The following is a 14029-nucleotide window of genomic DNA, read 5'->3' as shown; positions in this document are numbered from 1 at the left end:
GCTAGTTGTAAGCAAAAATTTTAGGAGGAGATGCAAAATTTACATACACAGGTTTAAGCAACTCTTGTTCTCAGTATTTTCCTTTTGTGGCTATTTACTTTTTCTTCAAGAGTCCTTTCCTAACCATTATTAATCTAGTAGGAGCAAAACAATACACAGCTGTATAATCTTTGGAGAATGTCTGATACTCTGGTTTTGCTGCTGCTTTGCAGTACCACAGCAATGGGTTGCCCTTAATGATTTTTATTTTCAGTGCCATTGGCTAAACATTTTCCGTACAGGACTCAATTAGGCTACTACTGACAGATTCTCCCTTCAGCTCAGTATATAGCAATGCTACCTCCACTGAATACAGATATGATCTGAGCAATTTGTTACTGGCATGCATTACTCAAAAATAAGACTAAACCTTGCATTACTTTTTACCCGGTAGAGGCCTGATCCTTTAGATACTGCTGAACCTGATCCTTTAGATCAGTGGTCTCCAACCTTTTTACACCCAAGATCACTTTTTAAATGACAGACCAAGCCAAGATCTACCACCCCGCCCCTTCCCTGAAGCTCCGCCCCTACCTTGAAGCCCCGCCCTCTCTATTCTCCTCCTCTCCATCACTTGCTATCCCCAATCCTTATACTGCTGCTTTTTTAAAAAGTTTTTTCCAACATTTGGAAGAGGTTTTTCAACATTTGGAAGTGGTGCTCAGCCAGGGTGCACCACGCTCCGGGTGGGCTGGTGCAGAGAAGAAGCTGCCTGGCCAGCTGGCTGTGGCCTTCAGCCCGGAGGAGGCTGAACCACGCTCCAGCTGATCGGGTGACTTCCCCTCTGCGCCTGCCCACGTGGAGCTTGGTGCACCCTGGCTGAGCGCCATGGGCAGCTGTCCGGGAAGCCGCTTCTCTTCGCTCCCGCCTGGCTGCCCTGCGCTTAGACCAGGAAGCTTGCTCCAGCACAGCCGGAGCTAGACGCAGCCTCCCTGGGCTGAGCGCAGGGCAGCCGGGCTGGAGGGAAGAGAAGTGGCTGCCTGGCCAGCTGTCCATGGTGCTCAGCCAGGGTGCACCAAGCTCCACGTGGGCAGGCGCAGAGGAGAAGCTGCCAATCAGCTGGAGCGTGGGGAAGCCTCTTTCAGCTGAAAGCCACAGTCAGCTGGCTGGGGTGTTTCAGCCCTCCCGACCTCCCAGCTCCCACCATTCCTCACAGCTACTCACCTGTGTTGTTGCTCGGTGAGTAGCTGCTCCTCAAATGAGGAAATCTAATGTAAATGTACTGTGCAGGCGCGCAGTTCAGAGAGGGCTCAAGAGCTACTCTGAGAGCCCCTGAGATCTACCGGTAGATCGCGATCTACTGGTTGGTTACCACGGCTTTAGATACTGCTTTAGATACTGCTGGATGAAAGGCTTCTTACTGATACCAGTGGGTAATGCCTTAGTACCATGAATACAGTAGTCCCCTTTGAAATACTGAAATTAGTGGGGTTACATCTGATAGTGTCTGCAGGACCAATTGTTTGGTTAACTTTCTGTGTTCCAGCAAGTCCTGTTGAACTTCTCCAAACTGTGTCAGATTTTGGAGTTCTCAAAAAATTGAAATTTCTGGAAATAATACTTTGTACCTGAAATTTCTCACATGTAGTCTCTGATCATAATAATTTAAAAAGAAATTAAGCCTTACCAATAAATAGTGTTTATATGAAATTAGGTGTCTAATCTTGGAATAGGCACTGAAGAAACTGAAGCAAAAGTTAATAAAATAATATAGTATGGAGTTTGGCTTATACAGTACTTCTCTTTTTACTATCCCATATCTATTTTTATACTCTTTTGGTTTAAAAAAAATTGAATATAAATTACAAATAAAAAAGGAATAAATGTTACAAAACACTCCTATAGTGTTCTAACTAATCCTAAATTACTGAAAATGTGTGTATGTTTTCTACGACAGTCATAAATGTCTAAGCCTCCTTGTGCAGCACAACTCTGGGTAATATGATGAAACCTTTGACAAATAATAAAATATAATCTGATGCAAAGGAACCATTTTCTATACCTGAGTCTAATACCCCAAAGGGTGTATTCTGGAACGAACACACACACACACACACACACACACACACACACACATCAATGGTTCAAAATTTAAATGGTTGATTTACATGCATCAATGGTTCAAAATTTAAAAAAATAGAAACCCCATTCCTTGTGTAATAGAATAATTTTCACCTTCCTGCTTTTCATTCAATTATTAATAACTTTCCTTTCAGATAGTGTGCTGAAATTTTATTTACTTGATTAAGAATCATAGAAATGATGTCCTGTCCAGCCCTACATTTCTGTGACTCGGTTCTTAATAGAAGAAATAAAATATCAGAACATTATATGAAAGGCAGATTATTAATAACACATGCTGTTGGTTCTTCTTTTTAAAAACAAAATTATTTGAATATCCAATGTAATTCTTAGTGCCCTTGATAATTTTGCAGTCTCAATGAAAAATATGTTCACATATGTGCATACATATACAAAACGTTCAAAGTCTTATAACAGCCTTAGGGGTAAGTAATTACACAAAAGTCAGGAAACTCAAAGTTATGGCTCCCACAGTAGCCATATGTTCTGTTCTGTTCATACATATAGTGGTTTCTTACAATATATGGTGGTAACTTTATTGTCTTCATACATATACATACTGATTTCATGCAGACTTCATGCATATATATGTAAGCTTATCATCAAGTACAGGCAGTCCCCGGGTTACGTACAAGATAGGGACTGTAGGTTTGTTCTTAAGTTGAATTTGTATGTAAGTCGGAACTGGTACATATTGTAGGGGAAACTCTAGCCAAACATTTTTTTTAGTTTTGGATAGCATAGGGAAAGGTTAACTCCCCTCTAATGTTTGTTTTGCTGTCTGTTCCCCTGTTCAGAAGATTTCACATCTATTTCTGTCCCTGTGACAAACTCAGGACTAAAGGAGTAACTCCTCAAATACCAAACAGCTCTGCACCATGCTTTGAGCTAATAGCTTTATTTCCACACACCACCCAGGGTTCTAGGAGGAGGGTCCTTTTTTTGCTAACACAATGAGGCCAGCACTTTGTTTGTTTTGGTGGAGTCTTTGTTTGCCCAGGGAGCCCAGCATGTATAGGGGGAGGAGGGGCGGAGAGGCTGCTTTTGTCTGCTGTTCGGCAGCCTGTTGCTCAGGGGAGGGGGCAGCCTGTTGCTGGCAGGGGGGGGAGGGGGGTGGTGTGCAGGATGCGAGGCCGCGGGGGGGGGGGCAGCGGGCGTGGGGAGGCACTTTTCCTCTGCCCGGCAGCTCTGCAGGATCCCTGTCCCTGTGGCCAGCTGCTGCAGGAAGAAGCCAGTTGGAGCCGGCCGAAGAGGAGGAGGAGGTGGATTCTAGGACCCAGGTGAGCGAGCCCCGGGGACGCTGCTGCGCTCCGGGAGCCCGGCATGTATAGAGGGGAGGAGGGGCAGAGAGGCTGCTTTTGTCTGTTCGGCAGCCTGTTGCTCAGGGGAGGGGGCAGCCTGTTGCTGGCGGGGGGGGGGGGGGGCAGCGGGCGTGGGGAGGCACTTTTCCTCTGCCCGGCAGCTCTGCGGGACCCCAGTCGGAGCCGGCCCGAGGAGGAGGAGGATCCTAGGACCCAGGTGAGCGAGCCCCGGGAATGCTGCTGCGCATGTGCGGGAGTTGCCTCACCCCGTTCGTATCTAGGGATCCGACGTAAGTCGGATCCACGTAAGTCGGGGACTGCCTGTAGTGTGTATATATAAATTAAGAAACCCAATGCAATTATGGCCATTCTGATAAACATCACTTTGAATTTTCTGATTTTATATGAATAAAAAGTTAATCTTCACCCATATACTCTCTCAAAGTTAGGTTTTCTCTTTAATTTTTTTAAAAACAATCATCTATTGCATGGAAATACGTAGTTAAGTCACTCCAAAAAATTTCACTCAGTCCAGTGGTTTTTCAAACTTGAATGGTTTTCCCTTGCTCATTAGTGAACATGAGTTAAATCAAGTTTGAACTTAGCTTTTTTACTTTGAGTGGTTTAGTTTGCATCCCCACTACAAAAGGGGCAGATTATCAGCATCAGTGAAAGCTTCACTTGGAGTTTAGTGTACCCATCCACAAATGAGCCAGTTCGCCAAGTTAAAAGCATCACTAAACTTGACTGTAAATGGGAGGAAGATGAAAGGCAACAACCAAGAAAATTTTGCAGTGAAGACATATCCTAAATCTCTTTGTGCCTCAGCTCTGGACAGTAAAATGGGATCACAGTACTACCACACTTAATCTGTCTTGTCTATTTAGACTTTGATCCTGCATTGTAGTCCATGTGGATGTGGTGTTGCACCTATGTGGATCACAGTGTAGGCTGGGAGCCTTAGATTGCAAGCTGTTGGATTGTGTCTGTCTTAATTAATTAACCGGTTAAACGTAGGGTGTGTCTACACTGGGCCACTTATTCCGGAAAATCAGCCGCTTTTCCGGAATAAGCTGCGAGCTGTCTACACTGGCCCTTGAATTTCCAGAATAGCAACGATGCTCTACTGTACAAAATCAGCCGCTATTCCGGAAACACTATTCTGCTCCCGCTCGGGCATAAGTCTGTATTCCGGAAAAGCTTTTCCGGAAAAGGGCCAGTGTAGACAGCTTTTCTGGAAAAGCAGAAGAAACGGAAAAAAGCGGTTTGGACGGCGGGAGACCCCGTAGAAGCCGCGGACTTCCGGGTAACCCGAGGTCTTAAAGAGCGCGGAAGCTACTGGCCGCACGTGGCAGGAGCCCGCAGGAGACCACCCTTCCCAGCTCTGCCACGTGCCAACTGTGCTGCCCAGCCACCTCACAGCGCAGGCATGGTAGCTCCGGGTGGTCAGCCACCGTCACCCGGGGCAGGGGAGGAAGCCCCCAGGGGCCGCAAACGCAGGGCCCCATCCTGGACACCCAGGGAGCTGGAGACCCTCCTGGACTTGTGGGAGGAGGAGGAGGGTCTCCATGACCTGCAGTCCCACCGCCGGAACGCAGACGTATACAGCCGTCTGGCACAGAACCTGGCCCAGCAAGGACACCCCAGCCGCAACTGCGAGCAGGTGCGGTCGAAGGTGAAGGAGCTGCGGCTGGGGTACGTGCGGGCCTCGGAGGGGAGGGGAGCAGGACCCGATGTCTACCCCTATTTTGAGCGGCTGAACTCATTTCTGGGCCAGCCAGCCCCGCAAGCCCCAGCTGTCCCTGTGGACACCTGCCAGCACCCCCCCATCAACCGTCCCACCGAGCCGGAGGAGGGAGAGGACAATGGCGGCGCGTCAGGAGAGGAGGCCAGCATTGCCACCCAGCGGACCCCCTCCAGCAGCTCCTCTGAGGCCGGGGAAGAACCCACTGGTGAGTCTTTGCAGGTTACACTCCCAAAGGGCGGGGGGGCGGAGGGCGGGGAGCCAGGTGCCCGGAGGGGGGAGGGGGAGAGCATGTCACTCAGGCCACGTGAGCTGCACGCTGCGTAGCATTAGGCAATATGCAGCACGTGCAACCATGTGCAGCCTGGTGACCGAGCGGCAGGTGGCTGTGGCAGGCAGCTGCAGGGCACGCCTGAGACTGTGTTGCTCACACACATTCGGCGGGACCAGGGGGAAGGGTGGATGCTGGCTAGAACCGGCCAGGGCCCCAGGGACTCAGCCCAGAGCCTGCTGCTCCACCAAGGGTTCAGCACAGAGAACGGCACACTGTCCCATGCCTGGCTGTGAGGCACAGCCAGCTGCTCCTGGGAAAAGCGCAGTGTCACAGTCCTGTGACCGTGGACCCCCACCAAGCCCCTCACATGCTCCCGGTGCCTTGGCAGGTTCCCCGAGGGAAGTCTCCACTGTGGCCACACCTGTCCCTGGGCTACCGGGCTTGCGGGAGGGATAGTGGGAGGGAGAAGGGCCCCTGAGTTTTGCTGCAAGGATGGGACATCCCCCCACTCAGTCACTCTTCTGGTTCTGTCCAGGAGATATCCCACACGGAGGGGATCTGAGAGCCCAGACCGCCACTGACAGGTGTGCTCCCAGGCACTGCCGTGGGGATGCATCTCACTCCCTGTCAAACACCAGTGATTAGCCCAAAGCTTTTCACAGTCTCCACCAGCAGGGAGTTCCACAGGTGAACACAGCACAAGCACCCTCCCGCCCTCCACGGGGCCAGGATACAGACCGGTGCTTACAATACTGGAGGGAGGACCCTACTCCAGGGGCGGTCCTCCTTGCCAACATACAGCACGGGAGCAGGAGGGGAACCGAGTGGGCCCAAGCCACACAACTGTGCGGTCACCTGGGCTCCGGGGTGGAGGGCATGAGGTGTGGGGACAGTGGACGGCCTGCCTGACTGACCCGTCGTTTGTTCTCTTCCCTGCAGCGGGACCCAGCACCAGACCCGCGACTCCAGCAGCAGCGGCACCCCCAGCTGCCCAAGCCTGGAGGCCGAGGCTCCGACACCGGGACCAGCTGCTCCGCCGTCACGTCACTGCGGTGGAGGGGATCCAGACCTCAATTGTGGAGCGGGTGCAGGGGGACCAGGACTGGCGGCAGGAGGGCTGAGCTGCCTTCCTGGAGGAATGCCGAGGGATGTGCACCACGATGGGCACGCTGACGGCACATTTAGTGCATGCCATCCACTATGCCATGGCCAGACCGCATGCCCTCGCCATCCCTCCCGGAGCACAGCCCATGCCCCCTCCTATCCCTGCTCCTCTCCCTGCTCCTTCCCCTGCCCCTGCTCCTGCCCCTGCTCCTGCTCCTGCCCCTGACCCTACTCGTGCTCCTACTCATGGCCACCTCACCGTGCAGCCTGCCCCGACGCAGTCTGCCCAGCGTGGGCAGGTCCGCCCCCAGAGGGGTGCTCACAGGGGCCACCCGTCCCAGTAACTGCCCCCCCTCCGTCTCCCAGTTAAAGGTCCCCCCCTCCCAGTTAAAGGTCCCCCCCATTCCAGTTAAAGGTCCCCCCTCCCTCTCCCAATTAAAGGTCCCCCCCTGTTCCAGTTAAAGGTCCCCCCCTCCCTCTCCCAGTTAAAGGTCCCCCCCCGTTCCAGTTAAAGGTCCCCCCCCCTCCTTTGTAAATAAAAAGTTCTGTTTTCACTTGAATATTGTGTGGTTATTGTGTTCCTCTAGTAACTGTAAGAAATGATGTGAGATGCTAATTAGCCACTTCAATTTAACAGGGTTACAAACTGTGGACAACAAATTCATGACTCTATCACCGGGGGGGGGGGGGGGGCCTTTTTCAGTGGTCATTGGTTTGTGGCGCATAAAGAAATACTGAGACTTTTCAGGAAAGATGTAAACCACAAACTATATTTACATAGCAACAAACAAGCACAAATGGTTAAAAGATGCACAGTACAGATTCTAAAACATAGTTTAGGCGCAGGGAGGACGATTGTGGTGTTGCTGGCCACCTCAATCCTTTGGTCCTTCCGGGCCTCAGGAGAGGAAGAGCCAGGAGATCCCTCGACGGAAGATGACAGCGAAGCTGGCCACCTCAATCCTTTGGGCCTTCCAGGCCTCAGGAGAGGAAGAGCCAGGAGATCCGTCGAAGATGGCACTGACATGAGCCTTCCGCACAAGTCCCAAATCCTGTTGGCTGTTCTTCAGGACAGGCGATGGTGGCCTAAACCCTAGCCTAACTTAAAAGAAAAACCCTAACTACGCCCGATGCACCCGACAAACAGACATGATGACGGCCGATGTGCTGTGACCCGACGCTTTACTATTGGGGGGGGAGGGAGTAAGGGGAGGAGGTGGGGAAGGGTAGGAGATGGGACGGAGTAGTCTGAGGTGACCCTACTATGGGTCTTGGGCAAACATGTCCACCAGGGCCTCTCTAATGCGCACCGCCTCCTGGCGCGCCTGGCGGATGGCAGCTGTGTCGGGCTGGTCCAAGGTCTGTGCCTCAGCTGCCACCTATGCAGGGAGGAAGGCCTCCCCACTGCGCTCCACAATGTTGTGGAGCACGCAGCACGCGGCCAGCACCTCCGTTGCATTCTGCTCACCCATGTCGAGATGGGTGAGCAAACAACGGAAGCGGGCTTTTAAGCGTCCAAAGGCCAGCTCCACTGGGTTTCGGGCCCGGTTGAGGCGGTCATTGAACCGGGCCCGGTTCTGGTCCGGCTGCCCCTTGTAGGGCCGCATGAGCCAGGGCATCAGGGGATAGGCCGCGTCCCCGACGACGCAGATGGGCATAGGCACATCCCCGACAGTCAAGTCCCGCCGGGGGAAGTAGGTGCCCGCCTCCAACCTGCGAAACAGTCCTGAGTTCCGGAGGATGCGGGCGTCGTGTGCTTGGCCGGACCAGTCCCCGTAGATGTCCACGAAGCGGCCCCGGTGGTTCACGGGGGCCTGCAGAACGATGGAGCAGTACCCCTTTCGGTTCATGAAATGGGCTGCTCGATGCTCCGGGGCCCGGATAGCGATGTGGGTGGCGCCCAGGGCTCCCCCGCAGTTGGGGAACCCGAGGGCAGCGAAGCCGGCCATGGTATCATCCACGTCGTGCAGGCGGATGATTCGTGGGAGCAGGACATCATTGATGGCGTGGACAACCTGCAGAAGGGTGCAGAGAAACACAAGGGAACACATCACATACAGCCAGGGGTGAGTGTGCCCTCCCTTGGGTCCCCCCCTTGATTCCCTCTGTGTACACACACACACACACACACACACACACACCAGGGCCCCCCACCCCCCTCCCACCAGCAGGCCTGTACAAGGGAGGGACGGCCCAAACCCCTGGGCGACCCAGCCTGGAGTCTTGGCTGTCCCTGGGACTGGAATGCAGCACTCTCCCCCCATCCCACTCCCCCTGGGACTTACCTCGATGACAATCGCTCCGACAGTGGATCTTCCCACCCCGAACTGGTGTGCCACTGAGCGGTAGCTGTCCGGTGTGGCCAGCTTCCAGAGCGCGATGGCAACCCTCTTGTTGACGGGGATGGGTGCCCACAGCCGGGTGGCGGTTCTCGGCAGCGCGGGGGTGAGCCAGGTGCACAGCGTCAAGAAGGTCCGCTTTCTCATTCTGAAATTCTGGATCCACTGGTAGTCGTCCCATCATCCGAGGACCACCCGGTCCCACCAGTCGGTGCTGGTCTCCAAAGTCCAGATGGGCCTCTCCACAGTGGGGTGCTGATGCCACACGGTTGCCAGCACCTCTCTGGTGAGGGAGTCCGAGGCGATCTCTGCCTCCTGGTATGTGTACAGCAGGGCACCAGCCTGCAGCACGAGCTCCAGGCACCTGTACAGCTCCAACAGGGGCCCGAGCAGGTACATGGCCACCCACGGCTCCATAGCAGACAGAGCAGGGCAGACAAAACAAAACGCCGGGAAAAGCTGTTGGGGGGCCAAAGGGTGGTGTCCCCAAAACTCACAGGGCAACCACCGACCCTGCGAAGGGTGCCAGTCCCTGGCAGAGGTCCCAAGGCACGGGAGCACGAGACCAACGGCTGCCTGGCGAAACCCCTTTAACCACGCGTCTGGACGGAGCTCCGGCCCCGCCCCTGGAAAGGTCTGGTGGCCTTTGCCCTCTTCAAAATGGTTCCGGGCTTTTGCTTTTCTGGAAAAGCGTGCCGCCAATGTAGACGCGCTTTTCCGGAAAAGCGCATCATTATCACGAAAACTCCGTGGCCAATGTAGACGCTCCTTTTCCGGAAAAACTGAAAACGGAATAGTATTCCGTTTTAAGCATTTCCAGAAATTCATGCCAGTGTAGCCGTAGTGTTTAATGTCACACCAACAAACGTAGTGTTTAACCGGTTAACTGATTAAAGTAGGAGCAAGTGGGGGGGACCGCTCCAGCCCCCTCAGGATGGAGCAGCCTCACCACCACCACCGCAGGCAGGCGCTGCTCCAGCCCAGCTGCTTCTGGCCCGCATGGGGCTGCCGTCTTCCAGGCTGCGCAGGCTGGGAGTCAGAGCAGTCCTCCATCCGTGGCAGGCCGTGGGCAAGGGGCTGCTCCCAGCTACCATTTAACCATTACCTAGTAAGCATCACCCACTAAGGAATACGTAACTCATTACTGAGGAATGGGTTAACTGGTTACCCATTGACATCCCTAGCTTCCACAGTGCGTAGTACAATGGGCCATGATCTCAGATGGGACCTGTAGAGTGCTATTTTAATAACAATCATTAATGAGGTTCTAGTTTGTTATTTTTAAATAATTTAAGTGCAAACATTTCCTTCAGAACTTTGTGGAAGTTGGTGGATGGGTGGGGTTTTCCTACTTGTACTGCTCAAAAATGGTTGAATCCCATTTGCTTTCAAAAGGGGGGGCAGGGGAGGAGGCTAAGACTAAATGTGGAAAATTTCAGCCTAAACATAAGTTTTTTCATATAGATATTAATAATGGCAAAAGTGAGGGGAAGGGAATAGAAACCTGAATTCAGCCTTTGGATCCGTTTGGCCCTGATAAATGCTGATGCTTACAATAACAACAACTATAAACAAAAACATCTCTGAACATTTTTCCTTCTGTAAAATATTTGGCTTCTAAAGTAATCAAGATGGTGTAGGATGCTATAAAGATTTTTCTTGGCACCATTTTGGGACGATATGTATAATATCACCAAACTCAAACATTCAAAATTCATTAGTCAGACTTACAGAAAAAATAAAATTAGCTTAAAAGTCATGAGACTTTCTTAAAACAAATTAAAAGGATCTCGAGCCTTTCATGTTTTCAAGCTTTCTTCAGTAGTCATATGGGCTAGAAACTGCCTTTTTTTTTTCTTAAATGGAAGCTGAGACTATTCATATGACTCCAGGAACTAATGTTTTATGAAACGGACTTGAAGGGGGTCATGATAAAATGTCAGAAATTGGCAACACTATTGCTCGTGTCTGGATTCCCTGCTTATGAGTACAGGCAGTCCCCGGGTTACGTACAAGATAGGGACTGTAGGTTTGTTCTTAAGTTGAATCTGTATGTAAGTCGGAACTGGTCCAGATTCAGCCGCTGCTGAAACTGATCAGTTTCAACAGCGGCTGAATCTGGACTCCAGTTCTGACTTACATACAGATTGAACTTAAGAACCCCAGGCATCCCCAAGTCAGCTGCTGGTGAAACTGATCAGCGGCTGATTCCAGGAAGCCTGGGGCAGGGGCTTCCTGCAGTCAGGCACTGGTCAGTTTCAGCAGCGGCTGACTTGGGGTCGCCTGGGGCAGAGCAGCTGGGGTGCTGCTGGGTTGGTCCAGTAGCGCCGCCGCTCCTCGGCGCTACTGGACCAACCCAGCAGCACCCCAGCTGCTCTGCCCCAGGCATCCTGATTCAGCCGCTGCTGAAACTGACCAGCAGTGGCTGAATCAGGACGCCTGGGGCAGAGCAGCTGGGGTGCTGCCGGGTTGGTCCAGTAGCGCCCAGAGCGGCGCTACGGGACCAACTGGCAGCACCCCAGCTGCTGTACCACAGGCGTCCGGAGCAAAGCTGCGGAGCACGGGGGCAGCGGGACAGCCCAGACGCGCCGTGGCTGTCCTGCTGCCCTCGGGCTCCGCGGCTTTGCTCTGCTTTGCTCCCCGTCTCCCTGGTCTGCAGACCAGGGGGACGGGGAGCAAAGCCACGGAACATGCGGGCAGCGGACAGCCCAGACGCGTCTGGGCTGTCCACTGCCCGCGTGCTCCGCCGCTTTGCTTCCTCTCCCTGGTCTGCTGGAGACCAGGGAGACGGGCCCCGTTCGTAACTGCGGATCCGACATTAGTCGGATCCGCGTAACTCAGGGACTGCCTGTACTGAAATCATCTCAAATTCATGCCACGGATATCTTTTGTGTTACAACATATTTCACCATTAAGTATTCTCTTATGTGTAACCTAATAAAATATTCATACACAAACACATACAGGGAAAATAGCTTTTATTTGTAAAGAGATTAAAATTACTATATTTAAAAATAAAAGAAGGGAAACTTATTTGCCTAAATGTGTCATTACAGTAATAACTAAAATTGTAAAATAATAAGAATAATAAAAAACACAACAAAAAGGGTTAGCTTTATTTTTGGAGCTTAGTCATTTTCTGTTTCAGAGAATAACAAAATTACCTACCATCCCATGATCTTGGCTCATTTTCCTTTCTGCCAGGTGGCTGCTGGAATTTGACAAGTGATTGATTTGGTTTCAAAGGGTGCCTGAATTGCACAAAGCGTTTTTCATATTAGAAAAGACATGGCCATTTTTTCACAAGTTTCAAGATTTATTACTGTGCACCAAAGTGCTGTAAATTAGTTTGTTTGCGATTTATTTTCTCAAGCTTGTAGTAATTGGTGTCATTAACTGAAGGGCAAGTTTTACAAAGGTTTGGAGGGGGTAGCCTTTTAAATACTTACTCTTTTTATTTATTTATTTTTAAACAATGATACAGGACTGGAAATTAGATGGGTAGACTGCTACTTCCCGTTTACGCACCCTTCCTTTGAGATGGAGATCAACTTCCAAGGAGAATGGATGGAGGTGCTGGGCTGTGGGGTCATGGAGCAGAAGCTAGTTAACTCAGGTACTGAAACTTCTCGGCTTCATTGACATCTCTATTAGCAAATACTTCCAGCACAATCAGTTTCACAATCTGTAGCTCCCCATTCCCTCAGAGTACGCTTCGCTTACATACGTCTCTGTTACTAGCAGTCTGCAGGCCCAAGATGACCAGGTCGCTGGAGTCTGAAAACTGAAGTAGTGTCATTTTAAGGGAATTTTGTATAATATATATTTGTATATTAAGGAGGACCTTTAATGTTAAAAGATAAACTAATTAATTGGCAGACAAATTCTCCTGTCTTTCAAAACAAGCCTGATTTATTCACACTGGTATCTCCGATACTACAGAATAGGAGAAAACTGTGTGTTAATTAGGTAAATAGTCTCCTTTTATATGTTGTTTATTTGTACTGATTATCATGCACTGTTTCAAGAGCAACAGCGTGTAATTTAATTGAAATTACAGAGATATGGTTGGTTGCCTGACAAGAGTTAGCCTCTAAAGATTACATAAAAGGAAGGAAAAAGATAATGGGATTACTTTTCAAGTATTTTCAAATTCACTTCTTCATGGCCCTGATTTTTAGATGGGCTGGGAACCTGCAGTCCCCTCTGACCAAACAGCAGCAGTAGGTGCTCAGCACTATTGAAAATCAGTTTAATATATATTTGTCATTTATTTCATACTGATGTCCTTCTAGAATACTACTCATGTATTTTGTGCAAACATGTAAGGCTGTTGCCTCCTGTTATGGTATATTTAGTTTGTTTTGTTGCTGTATGTTTTCTTAGCTATTTCTAGCCTGGTGTACACCTAAAACTAAGGTCAGGAGGAAAATGTACATCCCTGAGAGATGTAGTTAAGCCAGAGCAAGACCAAGTACAGACACTGCTACCCCCTTTGAGAAAGGCGGATTACCTACACTGATGGGAGAACCCCTTCTGGTGCGGCATTAACTGTGTATGCTACAGCAGCCCAAGCTGCAGTACTGCAGGTGGGCCATGGTCGTGTTTCTGAAGTACATGTACATCTGCCTTTAATAGACTCTAAATTTCTCATTTTTTAATGTTCAGTACAGTAGGGATTTAATCTGAGTCCCTCTCTGTCCCAGGTGTGTGCCTTGACCTTGACCTCTGAACTGTCATTCATGTTAAAATTCGACACTTACCAACAAGGACTTAACAAGTCTTTGAACTTTCTCACCCATTACCAAGACAGTTTCCCCAATTATCACCTGTAATACCATTAACTCACAAACATCCCACTCTCCCTACCTTTAATATCAGCAATTCACAGACACTTACCTTCCTTCCTCCCCCTTCCCACCCCCCCGCATCCCCCTTCTGTTCTGCAATGTGATTTGTCCTTTTCATATTTGTTCATTTTTTTAAAATTGTATCCTTTGGTATATATGGTTGTGACTACTTTCTTCCACTATTTGATCTGAGGAAGTGGGTCTGGCCCACGAAAGCTCATCATCTAATAAACCATCTTGTTAGTCTTTAAAGTGCTACATTGTCCTGCATTTTCCTTGACCTTTGGCTTAGTCAG

At 50.5% G+C, this 14029-nt stretch overlaps 1 protein-coding gene across 6 annotated transcripts in view; it reads left to right on the top strand.

Moving 5' to 3' along the window:
- Positions 1-14029, top strand: part of FARS2 (phenylalanyl-tRNA synthetase 2, mitochondrial) — a 393359-nt gene that overhangs the window by 113882 nt on the left and 265448 nt on the right. For 5 of the 6 annotated variants that reach the window (XM_089776398.1, XM_075921300.2, XM_075921296.2 and 2 more), the window contains one exon: positions 12368-12499. The exons of the other annotated variant lie outside the window; for it this stretch is intronic. In XM_089776398.1, the coding sequence (XP_089632524.1) occupies positions 12368-12499 (132 nt within the window). The remainder of the gene's footprint in view (positions 1-12367; positions 12500-14029) is intronic. 6 annotated transcript variants of the gene reach the window in all.

Source organism: Pelodiscus sinensis, chromosome 2 (genome assembly GCF_052426305.1).
Source record: "Pelodiscus sinensis isolate ZL-2025 chromosome 2, ASM5242630v1, whole genome shotgun sequence".
NCBI lineage: Eukaryota > Metazoa > Chordata > Testudines > Trionychidae > Pelodiscus > Pelodiscus sinensis.
The sequence above is the reverse complement of the archived record's forward strand: the minus strand, read 5'-3'. Positions and strand labels throughout refer to the sequence as shown.